Source organism: Heterocephalus glaber, unplaced genomic scaffold (genome assembly GCF_053883595.1).
Source record: "Heterocephalus glaber isolate CG9 unplaced genomic scaffold, H.glaber_assembly_v1.0 deba00001442, whole genome shotgun sequence".
NCBI classification, from domain to species: Eukaryota; Metazoa; Chordata; class Mammalia; order Rodentia; family Bathyergidae; genus Heterocephalus; species Heterocephalus glaber.
In genome coordinates, this window is record NW_028258296.1 from 51828365 (window position 1) to 51852769 (window position 24405).

At 36.8% G+C, this 24405-nt stretch overlaps 1 protein-coding gene and 1 long non-coding RNA gene across 2 annotated transcripts in view; both read left to right on the plus strand.

The window, feature by feature from the left end:
- The first annotated feature begins 1428 nt into the window (after positions 1-1428).
- LOC110350997 (uncharacterized) lies at positions 1429-2259 on the plus strand. The gene is made up of 2 exons (XR_002397990.2): positions 1429-1822; positions 1954-2259. It is a non-coding gene; the product is annotated as an uncharacterized LOC110350997 (long non-coding RNA).
- A 332-nt stretch (positions 2260-2591) lies between these two features.
- Man1a2 (mannosidase alpha class 1A member 2) overlaps positions 2592-24405 on the plus strand; it is a 146429-nt gene continuing 124615 nt past the window's right edge. The window contains exon 1 of the mRNA XM_004853818.4: positions 2592-4103. Coding sequence (XP_004853875.1) covers positions 3802-4103 — 302 coding nt within the window. The 5' untranslated portion in view covers positions 2592-3801. The remainder of the gene's footprint in view (positions 4104-24405) is intronic.

Genomic DNA, 24405 nt, shown 5'->3' on the forward strand with positions numbered 1-24405 from the left:
CATTCAGTGGTCATATCTGGTAGTTTATCCTCTAACATCTTCCATGGGTACTTCGGGAATGAGCTGAAACTATGAAGGAACAGGTTATGTAAACCTGTATGTTTCTCCTCCAGTATGTAACTTTAATTTCACTTAAAACAGTTAGCAATGTGTGCGTATGTGTGTGTGTATAATGAAGGAAATGTCAAATATAATTAAACAAATACAAGTAACTTTTACACTGCAATATATGAGTGGATCTCTGGAGTGGACCTATATGTCTGAAATCTGTAGGATCAAGTTTTATTTCATTAATAATTAATAATTTAAAATCTCCTAATATATTAATTTATATGGATTTGTAAAAGAGAAATCACCACTTTATCGGGCATTTTGGGATCTTGTCTATATCTTTGATCGAAGCCTCACTATGAAATGAATCCTCCTGTGTTATGTTATTACACACATGCGCGTGAACACACACACACACACACACACACACACACACACACTCTCTCTCTTCTTTCTGCTGATTGCGATCAGATGGGCCAGTCTGCGCTTTCACTTTGATATGAAATTGAAATTTGACCTTAACTTTTTAAAGTACCAGTCTGGGCCCGGGATTCAGCTCAGTGGTTCCACCGCCTGCCCCGCAAGCACAAGGACCTGAGTTTGATCCCCAGCACCAAAAAATAAAATAAAACAGTAGCAGTCTCTTTATCCATTTTTCATGTATTTAATTATAAATGCAATACCAATAGAACACGTTCAGAAAATCCTATGTAATACCAACATCTTTAGCAGCTATAATCATTTTCAAATCTTTTTACTATGCATATTTTTATATACTTGTAATCATAATTACTAAATTTGCAACTTGCTGCTTTTAAACCAGTACTGATTCTTTAAACTCAGCCTTTTGTCTAGAAACATGTACATAAAATTGTTTTGATGCTAGTGTAAGCATATAATAACTGATGGCATTATCAATGGCCTTAGAATTGCAGACTGCACTTCTGTAATGATCTCTTAAATGATGCTTTTACTTTTATGAAGGAAAAATGAATTTTGCAAAACGAGCAAGGGCAAGAAAAATGTATAGCTTTCCCCAGCAGCTATGAGAGTGAACTGATGATGTTATGTTTGTCAAATAGCTATGGCAGGTTTTGGGGTTTTTTTTTTTTGGTACCCGGGATCGAACTTGGGACCTTGTGCTTGCGAGGCAGGAGGAGGAACCACTGAGCTAAATCTCCACCCCCATGACAAGTTTCATGATTGCTACCTCTTATGGTTAAAAATTTGGCCTCAGACCAAGTAATATTTACTTTTGTAACTTGCTCTTTCCCTCAGTAAGAATTTTCCTTGAACTTCTCATAGAAAATACTGACCTGGACAGTAAGTATGAAGTGCCTTTTTTCTTTGGCTCAGAGTCTCAATATTAGAGGCACATTCACAAAACTGGCATATTTTAGAGACACATTAGGAAGGCAGGGAGTTTCTTAGATCTACTCTTCACAAGTGTCCAACACAAATCACACTTTGGAAGGGGCACGCTAAGAGGTGGCCCTGACATTTTTAGTGAAGCAGTCAATGACAATGACTTCTTTTGTGGTAGGAAGTTAGGTATGCAGGGATTCTAGAACTCTGTAGGCTGAAATATAATTATGAATTCTGGCATCGAACACGAGAATTTTTGCTTGACTTGATTTTCTTTCCTCTTTAAGGCTTTTTTCTACCTCTGCCATTTAAAAGCCTCCTCTCCGATTCCCCGTATCAGTAAAGATGGATATCAGCAACAACAACTGAGTAGTAAAAATAATCTCAACGGAAACTGGATGTAAGAGTATGTATTGGACTTAAGGTTCTCCTCAATCATATGGAATTGACTCATTGTTTTTTAATGCCTGAATTAAACTGTATATTCTCTATGGGTTTATCACCTCCTCATTCATCTCTTGTCTTTTATGGAAGCAGCAGTGGTGAGAGTGTGAAGATGACAGGAGCGGGTACTCCAGAAACTGCATCCTGAGAAGCCTTCTGCCATTCGGGGGTAACTGGATTCCTCAGAAAGGAAGCTAACTGAAAGGACAAGGTTGCCATTTTACTTTTAGCACAGAAATTGGCTCGAGGCTGGCGCTCTTATCATTAATCCAGCCCCAGGTGCCCACCAACGTGTGCCTGGACTGCATGGAAGAAGTTTGGGACCCTGATGTCCAAACTCGGTCTGTAACTAAGTACTTCTACTTAGAGCGACACAAACGTGACCCTTTACCATCAGAATCCGTCGACTCTGTTCACCCTCGATTCCAGCCAAACCTTCGCGCCCGAGCCCTCGCTCCCTCTCCCTCCAACTCCGGGTCACCGACCCCACAGGCGGGGGCAAAGCTCTGGGCCGCGGGCAGTCCTCAGTCCAGCCGGGCGGCGGCGGCGGCGCCCACAGCAGGACACCCCGGGAGGGGGTGGGGCACGGGCCGGCGGGAGCCCCGAGCCCGCAGCTGCCGAGGCCCGGGCGCTGCCGCGGGGAGGGGAGGGGCGGGGCGGCGGGACCGCGCGTGCGCGCGCACCTCACACTCCGCGCCCGGGGACGCCTACTCGTCAGCCGGGGCGGTAGCCCACCCGCGCCCCGCCGCCCCCTCCCGCAGCCGGGCCGCTCCGGCGCGCGCCAAAGGCTGTTGGCCGCGCGGCTGTTCTGGCTCCCTGGGCCTACGGAGGCCGGGACTGGGGCCGAGGACTGGGCCGCAACCCCGCGCCGCCTCTTCCGCTGCCGCCGCTAGCGCGAGCTGCGGCGAAGCTCCGGGAGGCGGCTCGGACGGGCAGGAAGGAGACGGCGCCGACCTCTGCTGCCCGAGGTGCGGCTGCCCCCGCTCGCGGCCGCCCGCCTCCCGGGGCGGAGCGAGGAATGAGCGAGCGCCTGCCCTTGGCTCGGGGACCGAGGGCCGAGGCCCGGCTTCCTCCCACGCCGCGGCGGCGCGCGGGCTCCGCTACTGCGGGCGGGCGCGGCGGGGCGAGCGGTGGCCTCGCTCGGGGAGCGGACGCCTGGTCTCGCTGAGCCGGCCCTGAGGAGGAGGAGGAGGAGGCGGAGCCGGCGGCGGAGGCGGCCGCGCCTCCCCTCCCCCGCACAGGCCGGGGAGGAAGTTCCGCTCCCGACACCGTGTGTGCGGCCGCGAGCGCAGGTATTTGGGACGCGGCTGCCCTTCAGTCTGCTGGCCGGTGGGCAGCTCCTGATCCCCGCCCGGAGCCCGTGGGGCGGCGTCGGGAAGCGCGGGCGGCAGACGGCTTCATCGGCTCCTTTGCGCGTGCTTCTGCTTCTGCTTCCCCGTGAGGACGGAGACCCTCCATGCTTCAGACTTTTGAGGAGACCTGTGCATTCGCCCCCACAGAGGCTCAGATACTGTGCACTAGAGGTGTCGGAGGAGACGAAGTGAATCTCTCCTACAACTCCAATCTCGCCAGGCTCCCTTTTGAGCATCTTTCTGGGGCAGCAATGGAAGAACCCACCTTGCAGCTTTTCTGCAGCCTGGCTTGCCGGATGTACGCCTCGGAATGAACAGGAGACTTACCGTAACCTGCTGAGGTACTGAAAGCCAGATGCCAGGAAGATACCACACGACATAAATTAGCGATCTTTTAGGAGGCCACCCCCCATTCTGGATGTAATTGTCGAGAGTGAAAGAGGTGCCCTCTAAAAAAGCACAACAGTCCTTCCAGAGGAGAAACATTGAGTTTATCCACTTTTGCCAAGATTTTGAAAACGGTTCAATGTGCTGTACGTTTGATATAAGATGAGAACTTTATAAAGTATTCTATCCAAGAGGCTAAACAATGACTACCCCAGCCCTGCTGCCCCTGTCTGGACGTAGGATACCGCCTCTGAACCTGGGGCCGCCCTCCTTCCCCCATCACAGGGCTACCTTGAGACTTTCTGAGAAGTTTATCCTTCTCCTTATCCTTAGTGCCTTCATCACCCTGTGTTTTGGGGCATTCTTCTTCCTCCCAGACTCCTCAAAACACAAACGCTTTGATCTGGGCTTAGAAGATGTGTTGATTCCTCACGTCGATGCAGGCAAAGGGGCGAAAAACCCTGGAGTCTTCCTGATCCATGGACCTGATGAACACAGACACAGGTTTGTCTGTTTAAGAAATTTTGGTGTTAACATTAAGCAGAGCACGGTAGGGTTATTGCATCTAATCTGTCTGTCTGCCTTTTTCTTTCTAGCAAAGAAACGTGTACTAGTCCTAAGAATTATATTAGTTCAAAACTGGCTAAGTAAGACTATGGACTGGAAGGACTAGTGGAGTCCTTCTAAAGTTCAGGTCCTTCGTTTTTCATAGAAGAAACGTGTTCAGAGTTGGCTGATGGGGACAGTTAGTAATGAGGGCACGAGCACTTAATGTAGAGAAATAGTGGCATATGCTGCACCCATATTCATCAAGGTGTTGCATTCAGTCATTGTGCCACTCTGTGAAATCTCTACCGTGGGTCTTGACAGCTGCTAGGGTTTGCTGTCAAAGGGCTCTCGTTCTCCAACTTGTCATTGGAAGCTTAGTAGTGAGCCTTGCTTGAAGTTTTTTGGATGACAAACATGAACAGGATATGAGGAGCAACATTAGGAAGAAAGCTGATTTTTGTTATTTTCAGGGGATGTGTGTTGGTGCCCCATATGGAATGTTATTAGAGGTATCATCGAATCCTGCCTTTCACTTTGTGAATTGTGTGGATACGATTTAGGTTCTTTTTTAAATTACAGTTTTGTTCTGATCTTTTTGTTTTAATCTAAGATGAACCATGTCAGTCCTTAGGCTGTTAGAATCTGGTCAGTTAAGGACTTTGCATTTTTTCAGGTCACCAAAACTGAAGGATGAAATGGAAGCTCTAGTTACAATCCCTTTAAATCATTTATATGGTTTTTGAAAAGGAGAGTTTGGGAAGTAATTTACTTTATTTAAACCTACCCTTTTTATTTCTTAAAATAATCCTTGAATATGTGAAAAAAATCATGGTTAATTGGTATTAGTTTTAACTGTTAATGAAGCGTGAGGATTTGAAAAACCTTAGGTTTAAATATGAGCCTAAGTTGACTACTTGGGAAAATGCGCACGCTTGTAATTAGCTCTACAGCCTGGTAATGTTTTCTTAGCCTCTTTAACTCATTACTGGATTGATGGTTCTTTGGCTTTTTGGTGAACCTCAGGAGGTAATTCTGATACCGCTTTATATCATTCTTTTATAACTGCTTTGGAATTTTTGCCATTTTCAGCTTTTATACTCTTTAGATTTGTTTCTTTAATTTTGCCCTTTGTTTACTGTGACTTCCAGAAGAATCTGTTATGATCTGTGAAATGTTACTAAAATTAACGAAGTAATTTTCCTTGAAACCTCATTTCCTGTGGTGTTTATTTAATCTATGTTGAGTGGGAAAATATGTTATTTAAAACTGGCATGAGAGCTGTTTGACAGCAGCCATGCGTTAATATTATTATTGTAGGAAACTGTCATATACTAAATGGGTTCCTTTATATTTTATGTGGTCTAAAAGGTTTTAAAAAATGACTAATTTTTAGATTAAAGATATTTATATAGAAAACTCAATTAGTTGGGAGTTAAAATCTAAAATTTGAATGATTATAAAAGTCAACTTAAGTAGTGTAAGAATTCTTAAATTTATGTGGCCCACAAACATGTGTATGTGTATTCTTGCTATCCCAGACTCCTGAGTTATGAGTTTGAAGAGAGAATGATTGTATAGTTCTCATAACAAAGGGTGGTTAGTAAAGCCACATTAGGAATTTTAGATAGCAAGAATTTTCCATAGCAAATAATGCATGTGAGAACTTACTGGAATCTGTTTGGTTTCTGAGTTTTAGAAAGAGGAATCACACAGTTCAGTTAGTGAAGGATTTCTGTATGACCTCTGTATTCCTGTGGTTATACATATATATTTTTTTATTTGCTTAGTATGATTTTTTTTTTTACTGTATTTGAAATTATAATTTGTAGTGAAAAAAATTCTTTGACTTTGGAAAGGAAATCAATTTTAAATTAAATAATGAAATGTAAGTTTAAAATATGGACATGCAAAACATCTAATTAATGTACTTAAAAATTAGCTAATTTAAAAATAATTCAGAAATATAACCTTTTTATAGAGTTGGTACTAAGACCATATTTGTTTTGGATGTGAATTAAAAAAACTTTAATTTAGAAGATACATATTGATCATTTATCTTATCATTGTATTATTGAAAGCTCTAACAGGTTCGCCGTCACTGGGATAGAGGGATGAGGAACCTCTCTTTAGTAAGTAATGGAACATAAATCGTTACTTCTTATAAACAGCAGTTAAAAGCTACATGTCGGATTGGTTTTAATAAAGGATTTTTATTAATGGTGTGTAAGATATCAATTACATAGATTTATACAATAGCTTGCCACTGATCAGAGGTGTGACTTTGAGCAAATTTAAGACTTCTGTGCCTAAGTTGCTTCCTCTGTGTGATAGTGACATCTCCTTTACAGGTTGTACTGAATAGATAATACATGCAGAGCACTCAATATAGTTCCTAGCAGTTAGTCAATTATCAGTAAATGCGAGCTTTTAGTACTAGTAATTATAATTGAATATTTTAATTCTGAGTTTACTTTGCTTTAATAGTGTATATGTTTCTGAAAAGTTGGGTACAGTTTGATTAATATTTCAAAAGTACTCCAGAATTTTATTGTCTAAAGAAACATTTTATAGCCAGACTACTAGTTAGCAACAAATGTGTATTGAATTGCATGTCCTTTTTGTCAGGCCTTGTTTATGTGGAGGTCCCGTCTGGGGGGGATAATAGGTATTAGATAATAGATTTTGGTTTTAAGTGTAAAGAGTATTAGGAAGTTGTACTCAATGTAATGAGAGCACTTAATACAGTGACTAGCATATGCCCTGGGAGTGGAGGGCAGTGAGAATAGAGAAGGTTTCGTTTAGGAAGCAGTGGCTCAAAAACTTCGAATAGAAAGTCTCTAAGTTAAGTGGTTAGTGTTGGAGAGAGGGGAGAAGGGATCCAAGTGGAGCCCAGGTATGCGAGCCCTAAGGTAAAAAACTTGGTGTCATTGAGGATCTGAGAAATGTACAGTATGGCTGATGGAGAAGTAGCAATGTGGAATCAGATGATGAGACTAGCTAAGACGTTGGATTTGTCTTGCATACAGGTTCTTTGCACCTCATCATTGTTACAGAAATTTGAATTGGTTGTCAGCATTTACAGATGAGGAGATTTTATGTCATATTCAGGATTTCTGATTTCTTTTAAAAAATTAAGAGAACCAGGCAACACCAAAATCTGTATTTTCAGGTAGAACCATTCAGCTAGAATCTGGTAGCAGCTGCTCCATTAAAGGGGCATGTGCTGTCCACTTTCTGCCACTCAATTAAGGTATCAAATGCATAAATATAATAAATCAGTATTTTACCTGTTTGTTGAATTTGAAATCCCTGGACAGTATCCTGGAGAGTTTGTAGTTTTTTGACTTTGTTCTAAGAATACTATGAAGAGTCATTGAAACAAGGGAATGACATGTTCAGCTTAAGTTTTTAAACATTTTAAACATTATTTTTGTGTAGGTTTGACATTTTACGCAGGTTGGAGGGGCTGTGTCACAGAGGATATTGACTTGAACCACACTGGAGATAGTGGGGAAGAAGAGAAATTAGTGGACAAAAGGGGTTAATTCAAGAAATCTTGAAACTAGTAGGTTTTATAGAAAGTGGTGGTTGGTTAATTGTAGGGGTTAAGGTTGAAGGTAGAAGTGGGAGTCTAGAATAACTTCTAGGTTTCTATACATGAATGTTGTTATACACTGATATACATAAAGTGTCATCCTGGCAATTAAAATTTACTTATTTCTTTCATTTTTAAAGGTGACATGTTTTGTTTAATGCCATTGTATAAATGGGCTGTGTGTGTGTGTGTGTGTGTGTGTGTGTGTGTGTGTGTGTGTTTGCTTATAGGTGGACTTAAACATTTATTTGGATAGCTGGAAGAGTTTCATTTTCCAGTCAAAATTTTGTTACTTTGAATTGACTGCTTGAGGCTCAGTTATATGTTTACCTATGATAGTTTCTTCAGAGGGAAAAAATACGGGCATTGTGGTAAGAAGGACCTAAAGTTGCATCTTGGCTCTGCTAACTAGCTATGTGACCTGGCACTAGACGAAATCACTCTACACCTGTGCTGGCCAATATAGTAGCTATCGAAAACTGTTGCCCTTGAAATGTACCTGGTCTTGATTATAGTGCGCTTTAGTGAGTTTCTCAAGTTCATGTGATGATTTGTAGTTTATTTTTCATGTAAGAGTCAAAGTGTTCAATTGCACTATTGTAATTTAAATTTTCTTACCACTTTCCTCTTCTCATTCCACTTCTCTGCCTTTTTTTTCCCTGTCCTGTTCCTTAATTGAGGCTTTATGCTCCTACTCTGGGGGCATTTTGTTGTTTTATCCCCTAATAAGTCTGCTGGATATTTTGTTTCTCTTAATATATTTTTGCCACCTGACTCATGGTTATTTTTCCTGTTTCCCTTTGTCTAAATGTGAATTATGTATGAACTATTTGTACTTGACATTTATCAAAAGCAGAGTGGTGCAGATACCTTTGCTGCATTATTATCATCATCACCATCATTATTTTGGTCTTTAGATATTGTATTGAGTAAACCTTTTCAGCTCTATAATTGGAGAACAAGTTGATCTTTCCAGCTATCTTTTCTCCTCTCTCCTACTTTTGGTAACATTTTCAGTAATCTCACTGTTCTGTGGCTGTTGTAGGTTTTATGTAATTCCCAAATTTAGAGTACAGTTGGCGTGGACAGTCACTGAGATTCCTTTTGTCTTGTCCCTCATTACCCATCATCCTGAATGTGATTGTTCTTCCCGCTTCCTTTATGTAAACCCTTCAGGAGTCACTCAGTGACAGTGTAGCTAGGTAGATAATACTGGGAGGGACTGTGTGCTAAGGAGTCTCTCACTGGGGCAGACCCTGGGGTCTTTGAGGTAAGGAACAGGGGGTAGGGCAGTAGTTTAGACTTGGGGGCGGGGTCTCATGAGGTAAAGCTTGGCTCTGTAAATCTAGGTGTAATTATAGGTTTGTGAAAAGTTCTTTAAGATTCTGACATTAACTTTGTGATGGGTATTTGTTTGATAGTCTGAGGTTCTTTTTTCTTAAGTCATTTTCTGTGCCTTTCAGAATTATAGTAATGTGGAAGAGGGCTGCTCACTGAGTGAGATTTTGTGTACTGTTATTTAAAGTCTTAATTTTGAACCAAACAAAATAAAAGACTTTGCTTTTATTAGTTCTGTGTTTTAAAATTACTGAATATATCAATATCTTTTTCATTCTTCTCAGGAATGAATAAAATTTTCCTGTGGCCTGGTTGAAATGCAGAATGACCAGCTTTTCATGGTGGCTAGTGAATGTTGTCTATTCTAGGAGATAACATCAGAAAATGCCCATAATAGATGAATAATATTTATTGGTTATTTCAAGGAATGTAAACACTGGTTTATTTGCTCTAAAAGCTATAATGGCTATTACAGAATTTCCCTTTGATTTCATAGGAGGGATTCTAGGCCCGTAAAATGTTTATTTTCTCTTATTTATTAATTTTTGGGGGCTTTCTTATTAAAGTGTCAGAGTCACGGTCTCAGAATATTTCTCCCAAAATATTAACATTGATTTATATAGATTCTATAGCATGTAGTTTAAGGTTTTATTTTGTCATTGGTGATGGTTGTAAATCTGTGCTTGAATACATTGAGTTATTTTTATTTAATATAATTTTAATGTTTAATAATGTTTTTTGATCTTCTGGTTCTTGTTAATATTATTTTACTTATTCACAGCCAAGATAGCCCAAGTTCACATTTAGATATATTCTTTTAGCTCCCCTGCTGTTAGATAGTCTTTTTTGTTTGTTTGTTTCTTCTGTTTTATCTGTGATTGCATATTCAAAGGGTTTTACAGTCATTTGCTTTTTTGTCTTTTTCTGATAGGACATGAACAAAAGACTATATTTTATTTTCTATTTCCAGTGCTTGAATACATTTGGTTCTTAATAAAAGTATATTTCTGCTGAATAAATATCCATGGCAAGATAAAAATTCCACAAGAAAAGGTCTAAAAGAAATGCAAGGCAGTTTTAAGAGAGAGGATAACAAAAGAAAGAGGAATGATGCCTTAAATTGAGAAGGATGCAATCTTTAATAAAGGCCCTTTATAAAAAATGATGATTAGAAATAATACATGTTGTCCTTATCTCTAGAACAAGCTTTCTCCTATAAATGTATCTAAAGTGTTTTGTAGGCCCTTGCATTGGATTTCTTCCTCTTCAAGAAAAAGGAAGAAAATAATAGAAAATATTTGATGATTGTTTTCATATATTTAATTCTCCTTAATCTTCACTGACTTACTCTACATACTTCTTGGCTGAAAAAAATTACTGTTCTAGTTTCTTTTTCCATAAACCGTAAATTCTGTGAGAAAAGTTTATTTTGACTGCTGTTGTATTTGAGCTGGAACTTTTTTCCTTTTAGCACATGATTGTAATGAAATCTGTACTGGAGTTTTATTATTCAGATTAGGTTTTGAGTTTTCTCATAAAGAAGAATCTTTTGCAAAGGGCATTCTTTCCAGTGATTTGTCTTGGAATGTGATATTGTCCAGAAGGAAGGTATCATTGTTTATTTATTGAACTTGAAATCCTCCAGCCTCAGCCTCCTGAGTAATTAGGATTACAGACATGTGCTACAAGCCTGGCGTATCCCTGTATATTTTAAAGAACATTGGCCTAGTTGTGAAGAGACGGGCTCTGTTCTCAGCCTTGTCTTTTGTTGTTGAAGTGTACTTAGATATGCTATTTAAATTCGCTGTTCCTTGATGTTATTATTTATGAAATGAGAAAATTGACTAATTTCTTTCAGCTCATGTGTATGGAATACAGGTAATCTTATGAAATAGGGAACTGATGAATGTGTAGTAATTTAGTTCATCTATCACAAATACTGTGAAGATAAAATTTATTCTAAATAGAAATTAGTGTCATTTTGTATATAAAAATCAAGAATTTTAAAATTATTTTAGAAATGATTAAAATGTATTAGGGTTATGTGATGGAATCTGGATAAATTTAGAAAGTGAATGAAATGACTCATTATTTCTCATTAGTTTTGAAAAGTATGATTTATTGATTATTTTATGTGGCAGTTTAAAGATTATGGATATGTTTACAAAAGTATTTCCAGGTGTCATTTTGAGCTCTGTTCAAAATCATTACTTTTTCATTTGTTATCTAAAGTGTTAGGATAGATTCCGAGTAAAACAATCCTTGAGTAAGTGAGGCCCTAGGCCCTGTGAGGGCTCTTACTGACATATTCCTGAGGTGCAGTTTTCTTTAAGACTAATTATCCTTTAAATTGAGAGACTACTGCAAGTATATTATCTTCTGTTGTTAACAAGAACTTTTGGAACAAGTTATTAAAACTTTTTTTTAAAAGGGAAATGAGGTAATCTGGAGACTAAAACACTACAGATACTATTTTGCCTTCTGCTATTTTTTTTTAATATTTGCATACTTATAAAATTAACTGTATTATTGATATAGTGCTCTTGGCCTCTCTGATACTGATATCACCATTAAAAGATGTTGGTGACCTGGTACCAAAAAAAAAAAGGAAAAAAAAGAAGTTGGTGACATTTATTTTTTTTAGGAAATATTTTTGAGTATTTATGTTGTACGAGCATTATGCTACGTATTAGGGATTATTGTGGAATATTACAGAGGATTGATTTTGACACTGGGTACTGCTGAAGTTCAAATCTTTGTATTGTTATTAAAAGCATCTTTTGAGCCAGATTCTAGGGATTTTAGAGATACGTACCTCTCACCTATTCGAGGTTATAGTAGAGACATCTAGGTTGGCAGCGTTTTTTGAGTTCAGATAAGTTAATTGTTTTTTCTTTCCCATTTTTAATTTTTCTAATATCTTTATATCATTCATTTATGCATTTGGGTATTACATACTGGGTTTTCTGGGAATAAGAGGCAAATATTCCAAAGCTTTTTGATCAGGAACCAGACCTTGGCATGAGGGAAAAAAAATATGCCAAGCATTGTGCTAAATTGAAATCTGGCACAATTCAATATGTTTATGTATTTAAAACCATTTACAGATAGCTGTTTACAGTTATATTTGTACATTTACTTATATAATTATATATGCTTATGTAATTTTTAAAAATTCTTTGGTGTTAGATGGAATTTAATGTGAGGTTTATATGTGTTTGGAATGTATCTGTTATGTGTATAAAATGAATATGAATTTTAAAATTTTGTGATGCTATTAATAAACGTTTACCTTTTCATGACCTAGATTTTTTCCCCCCCTGGTTAAAAAGATTGGTAATACCTAAGGTAAGATAAACATTGAGCAACTGGCTTAACTTGCAAACTCCTGGTGTAAATGTAAATTAATTGAATTTTCATGAAGAACCATTTTAGTTATACCATCTAATTTAAAGTGCATATTCTTTGATTTAGCATTTCTTCTAGGAATTTATCCTTAGGAAATTCTCACATCAGTGCACAGAGAAATGTTCATGAAGGTCCCCTGAAGCTGTAATATGACATACTGTACATGATCCAAATGTCTGTCAACAGGATTAGTTAAATAAAGGATGTATTCTGAGATATACAGAGATTTTTTTTTTGTTTTGAAAAATTCTTATAGATCTTTCTGCTTACTCCCCAAAGCACCACATTTTTGATTTCATAGTTTTATGACAGTATATTTGATGTCTTGAAGGCTGGTCCTCTGTATCATTCTTGCTTTTGAAAAAGTTATAGTCATACATTAAAAAGTTAAAAGATAATACTGGTGAATATCAGTGTACTTCTTAACATTTTCTGATTTTAGCTGAAGGCAAATCTTTATACTGATTTGGACCCTGTCATTCTTAATATATAGTTTTATATACTAAATGTCATATTTATTTTGCATGTTCTTAAACATACATCATTCTGCAAGGTATTTTTTCCCAACAATTAAAAAACTATTTTATTTTTGGTACTGGGGATTGAACCCATGGCCTTGTAGTGAGCTACATCCTCATCCCTTTTAAAAATTTTTTAAAATTTTGTGACAGTGTCTTGCTAAGTTGCCCAGGTAGGACTTAAATTTCTGATCCTCCTGCCTTAGCCTTGCACAGTGCTGGGTTACTGATGTATGCCACTGCACCTAGCTTCAACATTACTTTTACAATTTGTGTATGTTGCTGTTTTGGGCTCTGGCTTAATTATATTATCAACTTGGGTATTCCATTGTATGATCAAACCTTAAATTATTTGTAAATTCCCCTATTGATATATATTTTAAAGGTTTATAACCCCCCCTTCACACACACACACACACACAAACACACACGTGCACACACACAGCGCCTTTTGACTACAGAAACATTGTATGCAGGTGTGCATGCATGTGTTATGCACATTTTATACATGTGTTAGGCACATGTATTTTTCTCCAAGAAAATTACTGGGTTGTACAGTATGTCTGTCATTGACCCGACATTTTGTTGCTAATAACCTGTGGCACTTCAGAGCTATCAGTTTACAGTCCTATCTGTATCTTTACAAATCATGATGTTATTAGACTTTAAAATACTCTGCCAATGTGATGCCAGTTTTAGTTTGTATTTCCCTGATTAATAATAAGATGATTTATTTTAAAGCATATTTATTGGTTATTGGGGTGTTCTAGTCCGAGTTGCTTGTTTACTTCTTTTTTTTTTTTTTTTTTTTTTTTTTTGCCAATTTTTCTTTTGAATTGTTTGCCTTTTCCTTATTCTAAGAAATTACTTATACATTTTGGGTGAATTCTTTTGTTGTATGCGTTACACATTTCTTCTTGTTATGTATACCTTATTTTTATATTTTTATATTTGGTTTTATAGAAATTTAAAGTTTTAATATAACATAAATTGTCAATATTTTCTTTAATGGTCTTGCTTTTTTGGTTTTGTATTGGGAAAGTGTTCCTGAAGCTTTGTCTCCTATATTGTTAATTTTTGTAGTTAAATTTTTTTTTCATATCTATGGATTTAATCTGTTTGGTACTGATTGTGGTGTGTGATGAATTAGAAATAAATTTTATATTTTTCTATGTGGGCATCCAATTCTCCCTGTGTTATTTATTCAAGAGTCTTTCCTTTTCCATGGGTTTATAATGCCATTTCTACTATACAAAAATTTTAATCTATTCCTAGGTTTGTTTCTGAGTTTTATCTTCTTTTCTCTTGGTTCTTTTGTTTATTTCTATTAGGAATAGCATTCTGTGTTAATGAGGGTAGCTTTAATAAGTCATCAAATTTGGTAAGTTGGATTCTTCTACCTTCTCCTTCAAAATTGTGTTTGTCCTTCTTAATTCTAAGTTCTTCTTTTAAGTTTTTTTAAGGTAAGATTCACTAACTTAACCATTTGAGAGTGACCACTTAGTGGCATTTAGTACATTCACAGTGTTAAACAACTACCATCTCTATCTAGTTTGAAAATAGTCTCATTTTCTCAAAACAAAGCACCTTATCTATAGCCACGGAGCAGTTACTCCCCACTTCCTCCTCTCCACTGCCCCTGCCCCATCTCGCCCATGCCACCAGTCTGTTTTCTGTTCATATGGATTTACATGTTCTGTGTATTTCACATAAAAAGAATCATGCAATGTAAGAACTTTTGTGTCTGAATAATTTTACCTAGCATATTTTCAAGGCTCATTCACATAACATCTATTAGTGTATTCCATTCCTTTTTATTTATTTTTATTTTTATTTTTTGGTACCGGGGAATCGAACTTGGGTCCTTGCGCTTGTGCAGCAGGCAGCGAAACCACTGAGCTAAATCCCCAGCCCATCCATTCCTTTTTAAAGCTGAATAAAATTTCAGTTTGTGTGTTTACACATTCATCTGACAATGGACATTTGTGTTATTTCTACCTTGTTGATTATTGTGAATAATGTTGCTGTGAAGATGTGTGTGCATGTGTTTATTTGAGTACCAGTTTTCAGCTCTCAGGTATATTCTTAGGTGTAGAATTACTGGGTCGTGCAGCCGTTCTCTGTTTAATCTTTTGAGGAACTGCCAAACTTTTCTACAATAGTTGAATGATTTTACATTTTCATCAGTGTTCTAGGAAGGTCCTATTTTTTTTTTTTTAACATCTCCAGTTTTTTTAAAGTTCAGTATATCCATCCTAATCTGTGTGTAGTGGTATCTTATTGTGGTTCTGGTTTACATTTTATGCATTTGCTTGCTGGCTATTTGTCTATCTTTTGAGAACGTCTGCCTAGCATCTTTGTCCTTTTTTTGAGTTGAATGGTTTTTGTTGAGTCATAAGAGTTCTTAATACACATTTCTTCTAGAAACTAGATTTTTCTCAGATAAATGATTTACAAATATTTCCCCCTTTCTGTAGTTGTCTTTTTTATTTTCTCTGTAATGTCCTTGAATGTACAAAAATTTTAAATTTCAGTGAGGTCCAACTTAACAGTTTCCTTTTATTGCTTGTGCTTTTGGTGTTATATCTGAGAATCATGGCCAAATCCAAGGTCGGTCATGAATTTTTTTTCTTACTTTCTTTCCATGTTGCCCAGGCTGCTTGTGAGCTTGTAATTCTTCTGTTCTAGGCTCTGAAGTAGGCAGGATTACAGGTGCATGCCATCATGTGTGGCTAATGTCATGAAGATTTATCCTTACTTCCTTTAAAAATTTTTTTTTTTAATTTTGAGACAAGGTCTTGCTAAAGTTTCTAAATTGTCCAAGCTGGGCTCGAGCTTGGAATCCTCTTGCTTCAGCTTTGCAGATTGCTGGGATTACTGGTGTGTGCCACCGTGCCTAGCTAGCTAGACTTACCCCTGTTTTATTCTAAGAATTTGTGAATGGAGGGAAATGGGGTCTAACTTAATTTTGTATGTGGAGCTATGGTTGTTGCAGAGCCATTTGTTGAAGGGACTATTTTTTCCCTCATTGAATCATATTTGCATCCTTTTTGAAAATCAGTTGTCTGTATTGGGCTTCTTTCTGGACTGTTCTGTCTGTTCTTATGCAAGTACACATGGATTTTGAATACTCTTACCTCTGTAGTAAGTTTTGAAATTGGGAAATGCAAATGTTCTAGCTTTGTTATTCTTTTGCCGCATTGTTTTTACTATTTAGGGGCTGCTGGCAATTTCTTATTAATTTGAAAATAGGCTTAAATTTCTGCAAAGATAGGTTTTTTTTTGTTGTTGTTGTTGGTGGTGTTGGCAACTGAATCCAGGGCCTTGCTATGCTAGGCAAGTACTCTAGAATTTTGGTAAGGGATTACACTTGAGAATTGCTTTGGATACTATTGTCACCTTAACAATATTAAGTCTCCCATTCATGATGGGGGGAGAGCATTCTATTGTTTAGGTTTTTAATTCCTCTCAGCAACATTAGTAGTTTTTGATCTATGAGTGTCTCACTGTTTTCTTTAAATTTCTCCTAGAAAGTTTGTTCTTTTGTATGCTTTTATAAATGTGATTATTTTAATTTTTTCCTGATTTTTTCATTTCTCATGTAGAAACACAATTGCTGTGTATTGATCATATACCCTACTAGTTTGCCGAATTCATTTATAGGCTGTAGAAGTCATTGAGCATGTCATCTGGGAATGGAGATAGTTTTACTTCTTCCCGTTTCAATTTGGATGCCTTTATTTCCTGTTCTTGCAAAATTGCTGTGGCTAGAACTTCTCATTACAGTGTTGAGTAGCACTGTTAAGAGTGGGCATCTTTCTCTTATTCCTTATCGTTGGAGAAACACTTTTAGTCTTTTACCATTGAGGATGATGTTACCTATGGGTTCATGTTGAGGAAGCTCTCTTCTGTTCCTAGTTTGTTATGAAAGGGTATTTTTCTTTCTTTCCTTTTTTCCCCCCAGTCAATTCAGATAAATAAAGTCAAGCTTTATTCCTTCTATGTTAGTCAGCTTTTCATCACTGTGACAAAATACCAGAGAAAAACAACTAAAGAAGGAAAGATTAATTTTGCCTCATGGTTCCAGAAGTTTTAGTACATTGATGGCTGATTCCATTGTTTTTAGGCCTGTGGAGGCAGAAACATGGCAGAAGGGCACGATAGAGAAAAGTTGCTCACTTTGTGGTGGCCAGGAAACAGAAGGAAAGGAAAAGAGCTCAAGAAGTAGGAGATACATGGGAGGTTATGCTCCAATGGTCTACTCTCTTTAGCTAGGCCCCACCTTCTGTTTCTGTCATCTCGAAATAATGCCATTAAATTATGATCCTATCAGTGGATTAATCCACTTGAAGTTAGAGCTCTCATCTGATCCAAACACTTCCCACAAGGACTGTTAGTTAGCAACCAAGGGTTTAGCATGTGAGTTTTGGGGGACATTTTAAATCTAAATCATAACATCTTCATTCTATTAATGTGTTACACCACTTTCATTGATTTTCTTATATTGAACCATCCCTGCATTTCTAAGATAAAGTCCACTTGATCACGGTGTGAAATCCTTTAAATATGCTGTTGGTTCAGTTTGATAATACTTTGTTGAGGATTTTTGCATCTGTGTTTATAATGGATATTTTGTCTTTAGTTTTTGTAGATGTCCTTGATTGGGTTTGGTGTCAGGGTAATACTGATCTCATTGATTAAGTTAGTGGTTCCTTCTCTTCTATTTTTTTTTTTTTTAGAAGCGTTTAAGAAGGATTGGTGGAGGTAATTCTTTAATTGTTTGGTGGAATTCACCAGTGAAACCATCTGGTTCTTGACTTTGCAGAATGCTTGGCCTTGCAGTCTTCTTAGATGATGGTTTTGCCCTTGGTAGATGAGCAGGAAGGTATCTCCCTAGATATGAGTATGACTGGCTCTCCTAGCGTATGCTGAAGGGCATGCCAGTTCACAGTTCAGGCATGTGAATAACCTTATCAGATAGCAGGCCTTATAAGTGAAGGCCTTCCTAGATTCCAGATCTTTTCCCAGGTTCCTGAAGTGTTTTCTGTCTGAGTGCATAACAGTAAATAGTAACTTTGACTGTTGACTACCTTCCTACATGCCACTTTTATTTCCTCTGTACCAGTGATGACAGCCTTTTACAGCTTTCAGTGATAGCAAATAGCCCACTGTGGCATGTGTACCATAGGTTCGCCACCATTGGTCTATGCCATATTCAGAATAACTTGGGATTTTAAGGATGTAGGTGGGACTCCGCTCCATTTTTTTAGTGACCCTTAGGTGGCTCAGCACTTTCGATTCTACATTGATTAAATTACTGTAGCAAGTATTGAGAGGGCTGTGTCCACAGCATGTGCTTAGGTTTTATACATGGAATATTTTCTGTTTCCATTAAAGAATTGCAGAAGAGGAATCTTGGATACAAAAAGAAACTAATGCTAACATGTGCAAAAAAAGATGTTAGTTGAAAGGATAGTAGGTGACTTTCAGTCTGCAGAACTAGGTTTAGAAAATAGGCATTAAAGGGAGACAGGTACATAGGACCACAGTTAAGGAATAGTTAGGGTACCATTGTCAGTGCTGCTGCCCACTGAGCACTGATTGTGGTATTGCCACCTCTGGTCATTGGATGTCTCTGCTTCCAGCGTAGTTTCTTAAATTATGTCCCATTTATGTGGGAGAATCTGGAGAATGCTGGATAATATAAGTTTTTGCAGAGAAAGAATAAAGGAGATTCCTGAGGAAAGGTTGTGATTGAGGGCTGATAAGGGAGGCTGGGTCCTTGTTTTAAATAGGGGTTGCCTGAGGAGATAGTTTGTTTTTCCTCTAAAAGGTGCACAGCTGTCAGTATGTAAAACTGTTAACTAGTATTACCAAGGTAGAGAGAACTGATATTGATCATTTCAAGAAACATTAATTACTAATTGCTAGATGCTTCTAAAGAGGAATATGACCCTCTCCAAGAGTGTTCCTGTTTCATTAAGTGCAACGTAGACACTCTTTAGCAGTCAACACATTTGACATTTAACTTATCTAGGAGCTATTGTTTATGCTTTATAGCTGAGGAGACTGGGCAAAGGATTTAACCTGTTCTGCATCACACAAGTTTTAAATTTCTCTGGCTACAGAAACCATTTAAGCAGAGTAGCCTAAATAAATGTTAAGATTTTCATCAGACTTTTGAAATATGGAAAACATCTCAGGGATCTTCACTTTAACCATCAGAGAATCTTAACACTGTGGAGTCTAGATTTGAATCATTCTTTTTCAGTATAACTTTTTATTTGATTTTTTTGAAGTCAGAATCCAGTCTTTGAGAGGACATATTCCTTTATAAATTGCACACAGTATTAGATCACATGGATGTTTAGTTGTTTCAACACCATTTTTCTAAAGGAAAACTACTTATTTTGTTAAATTGCCTTTGCATCTTTGTTGAAAATCAGATAACTATATATGTAGGAGTCTGTTTTTGTACTCTCTTCTGTGCTGTATTTAATTGTGAATTTTAATACTAATACTGTACTACACTGTCTTAATTATTTAACTTTACACTAAGGTAGTATAAGTCCTCCATTTTTTTCCCCTCTTTTTAAAAGTTGGTTGTCTACTTTATGTCTTTTGCATTTTTATGTAAACGTAAAATCATCTTTCCTGGAAAAGCCTATGAGAACTTTAAATTTCACTGAATCTGTAAATTAAATTGGGGAGAATTGACATCTTAACAATATTTAGTCTTCTTATTCACAAACATGGTATATCTATTTATTTGGATTTTTCTCTAATTTCTTGTAACAGTGTTTCATATTTTTCAATGTACAGGTTTTGCTCATCTTGAATTTATTCTTAAAATCACATTTTGATTCTATTATAAGCAATATTTAAAATTTTTTCCTTTTTTTGCCAATATATAAAGTGCACCTGGTTTGTGAATATTGACCCTGAGTTCAGTGATCTTATAAAACTAACTTACTATATTTCATGTGGGGTATTTTTTTTTTTTTTAGATCCCACAGGATTTTTACATAATTATGGTTGATGGTTTTGTTGTTGTCGTTACTGGGGATTGAACTCCTCAGGTCCTTGCACTTGCAAGGCAGGCGGTGGAACCACTGAGCTAAATCCCCGGCCCTTTACATAATTATGGCATCTGTGAATAACTACAGCTTTACTTCTCCTTTTAAACTGTATGGCCTTCATTGGCTAAGGCTTCTAATATGTAGTTAAATAGAAGTAGTGAAAGTGGATATCTTTCATGTGTTCTTGATCCTAGAAGAAAAACATTGTTTTCACCATTAAGTATGTTGTCAGTTAAAGATTTTGTGAGCATGGCCTTACTCAGATTAGGAAGTTTTCTTGTATTTGCTGAATTTTTGTTAGGAATGGATGTTTAATTTTGTCAAATGCTTTTTCTACATCTATTGAGATGGTATAGTTGTTCTTTTAAAACCTGCTACATTGTTTGATTCTTGAATGTTAAACACCATTTGGTTGTGGTATATTATTTAATTCTACAAGGGATTTTCTCTGATCAGGAGAGATACTAGTCTTTTATTTATTAATGTTTGCGTTTGTCTAATTCTGTAACGTGGTAATGTTGGCCTCAAAATGAGTTGGGAAGTTTTCCGAGTTTCTCTGGAAATGGTATTAATTCTGACCTTAATCCTTGGTAGAATTGTGGAGTGAAAAACATCTGGAGTTGTTTTTTTTTAATAAAGGATATACATTTTGCCACAAAGTTATTAATAATAGTCTTTCCTGTCATTTTAATATTGTAGGATTGTAAGATTCTGACACTTCTCTCATTCCTAATATTCATAGTTTTGTGATAATTTCAATGCCTTTTTACTCCATAATTGATAAAAAAAAAAAAAGAAGGAAAATCTGTAAGGAAATAAAAGACTTTAAACAACACTTTCAGTCAACTTGACAGAATTGATTTTTATGGAACACTCGACCCAACAGCAAAATACACATTTTGTTCAAGTAGATGGAAGATGTACCAATATGGACCACTTTCTGGGCTATAAAAGAAGTCTTATTTAAGTTTAAAAGGATTCAAACTACACAAAATATGTTCTTTGCTACATAGGAATTAAAATAGAAATCAGTAAAATGAAGACGCTGAATAATCTCCAAATATTTGGAAACTAATGCACTTCTGGATTAAAGAAGAAGTAAAAAAGTTAGATGAGCAGCGGTGCTTGCAATATACTAATGCCACTGAATTGGATACATTATGTCTATGAGTCACATGTATTTTAGGAAATGACCTTCTTTATCCCTTAGAACCACTGTCTGATATTAATATGGCTATTCTTATTTTTATAAAGGAAACTTTATTGAGGCATACTTTACGCAACATAAAATTCACCCCTGTAAGTATAGTTAGGTGGGACTTGCAACTGTCCTGTATAAGCTGATGATTTCCAAGTCTTTGTCCTCAGCCGATGACATCTGAACTTGTGTACTTTGTTGACTTTAAACTTAGCATGTGTGAAATCATACTCATTCATTCTTTCTTTTCCTCTTTATCCCAAATCATTTTTTTCCTTCTTTATTCACTGTCAAGTTAATGATATACCTTTCTGTCCATTAGAGTGAAAAACCTATCATCCTTAACTCCTTTGCCTTTCATGTTTAATAATTTGCCTAAACTTACTGCTGTGCTTTTCTGATGTCTCTTGTATTTAGTTCTTTCTTCATAATTGCTATAGATGTGCTTTATTAGGCTCTTGTCACCTTTTTGCCTACGTGTTGCTGCCATGTCCAATCTCCTTTTTCTATGTCCGTGTAAACCTCCTCTTGCCCAGTCAATCCTGAGGAGATCTTCTTTCCAAGACTGAAATACAGTTTTGCTCTTTTCAAGCTGAAGCCCTTTAGTGTCTTGCTTTTGCCCTCAAGATGCACTCTAAGTTCTATTCATAATTGAGCTTTTGCCTTCTCTGATTTCTTTGTTATGCTGTCTGTATTACATTACCCTTCTTCATCTTACATTTTTGATCAAACTAAATCATTTGCTATCCAGTATGTTGTGTCACTTTCATGGCATTGTACAGTCTACTTTCTACACCTAGAATGCCTTAATTTTCTTAATGTACCTGATAAACTTCTGTTCTTTTAATTTCTGCTAGCAGATCATGTAGTTCTGTAATTTCCCGATGTGAATATGTTTTCTGGTGATATGTGTAAGCTTACAAATGGCTGTTCTTAACGTTCTGTATACCAGAGTAGTATCCATTGTGTATAAATATTACGTTCTTTTAAAAAAAATTTTTGGTACTGGGGATGGAACTTGGGACCTTGTGCTTTCGAGGCAGGCGATGGAACCACTGAGCTAAATCCCCAGCCCAAATACCACATTCTTTATTCTTTCATCTGTTGATGGACATACAGGCTGTTTCCGTGATTTAGCTATTACAAATTGCGCTACTATAAACCCAAGTATGCATTCATAGGTAAATGGATACACCTTAAGACCATAGTATTAAGTGAGATCAGACACACAAGCTTAAATACCGCATGGTGTCTCTTATATGAGAAGTCCAAAATGTAAGTAAAAAGTGAAATAAAAGATGGAGAATAAGAAGTAGGGAGATCTTTTTCAAATGGGAAGGGGAATAAGATACGGAGGGAAGAGAGCAACAGGGGATGAAAAAAAAGAATTAAAAAAAACTCCAGAAATTTAGCTTTTGCAAATGGAAAGGGGACGAAGAGTTGGAAAGAGAGGGGAGAGAAAGAAGGGGCAGGGACAAAAAGAAATAGAGATGTGTTTATACATATACCAACTGTCCACAATAAATGTGATCATTACATACTGTAAACACATATTCATAAAAATGAATTAAAAACAAGAAAAAAAATGGCTGTTTTTTCATGTATATCTTACCCTTTCCATAATAATCTCTTCCTAGTACTTCTGTTGTGGTTTGCCCATTTCTTTTTTATTTACTTTACGTAATTTTTTTAGATTGTGAACCCCAGTGGGCAAATAATGTATCTTACTTTTTGAGCATTCCCGGTGCCTATTTCATTCCCCCTTACATTTGGAAAATGTCAGTTTATTATCATTGAGTTCAGCTGAAATTAATTCAGTGACTTATAACCATTGATTTAAACTGAAATTACTAACAACTCAAACTGAAATCCTATAAAAACTTATTAGAATAGTCTATAATAGCTCTCTATGTAAACAAAACCTTTTAACAGCCACATAATGACCTATACCTAAATAAACTTTAGGATAGAGACTGTGAGTTTATGTTGATGGTTCATGGGTTACATTATTAAAATGGAAACGCTTTGGTGTTTTGTGGGAGTCACATGACCAAGGTAGTTAGGTCTGTGTTGAAGCTTGAGGTTCAGTGGGTTTCTCAGGATGCTTGACTTGGAGTCTCTTGTAGGGTATTTCATGTGGCTGACCAATTATGTACTTGTATTGAGAAATATTTGTGCTTCTCTATTAATGTCTTAAGAATAGAATTCAGTATTATGGAGTAGGGAGCCCAAGTGTGATGCAGGTTGTGCTGTTTGCTAACTACAGTCAGTGCCCTGGAAAGTACATGATTTGTACTTAAAATGATAACAAGCAGAACATTCTTTGTTGTTTTATAGTAACACCGTTATTCTGTGCACATAGAGTAAATTTATTTGCTGCAGAGAATCACCCCCTTAATACTAGTTGCCATCATTTTACCTCATGCTTCTCTCTAAGCTTAAGGAGCTCTTCCTTCGTGACTTTGAAGGTGCTGCTGTTGCTTTGGAAGGGCTTATGTTCCTTCAAGCACTCGTCAGTAAGCTGTATGGAGTTACTGTTTTGGCATTTTCTGTACCAGTTGCTGACTATCTTGTAGTGATTTCTGAAAACCATTCATGACCTAATATTGTACTCAAGTAATTAGTTTCTTAACTGCTTCAACTACAGTATTTTTATTGTGCTTTCATGGATTCTCTGAAATTTTTCTTGAATCTTACCAAAACATAGATGTCTGAAAAGGTTGTTTAATATGTAATGCTATTTTTAAAAATATCAAATACAGGTTGTCATTTATCTTTTAAGAGATAGTATTGATTCATTCATCATGTTTTTTATTACATAGGAGCAGTAGTTATTCTTAGAATTAAAGGGTTTATAAGAGGCAATTTAGTAAGATTCACCTAAAATAGTTTTTTAAAAAAGTTATCTGGCAAAGTCTTGAGGGCTCTTAAATTTCATAAACCTAAATCAAAAAGCATGGGCTAGAAAAACTTAGCAAGGAAGTAATGGATGTGAATGAAAGCTGATGTAACATAGAAAAAGGTTTCAATGAAAGTGTGAATACTTGGAATCTAGAAAAATGGAACTCAACAGGTAGGAAGGGAAGGAAATTACATTTACTGATTATCTGTTATTTGCCTA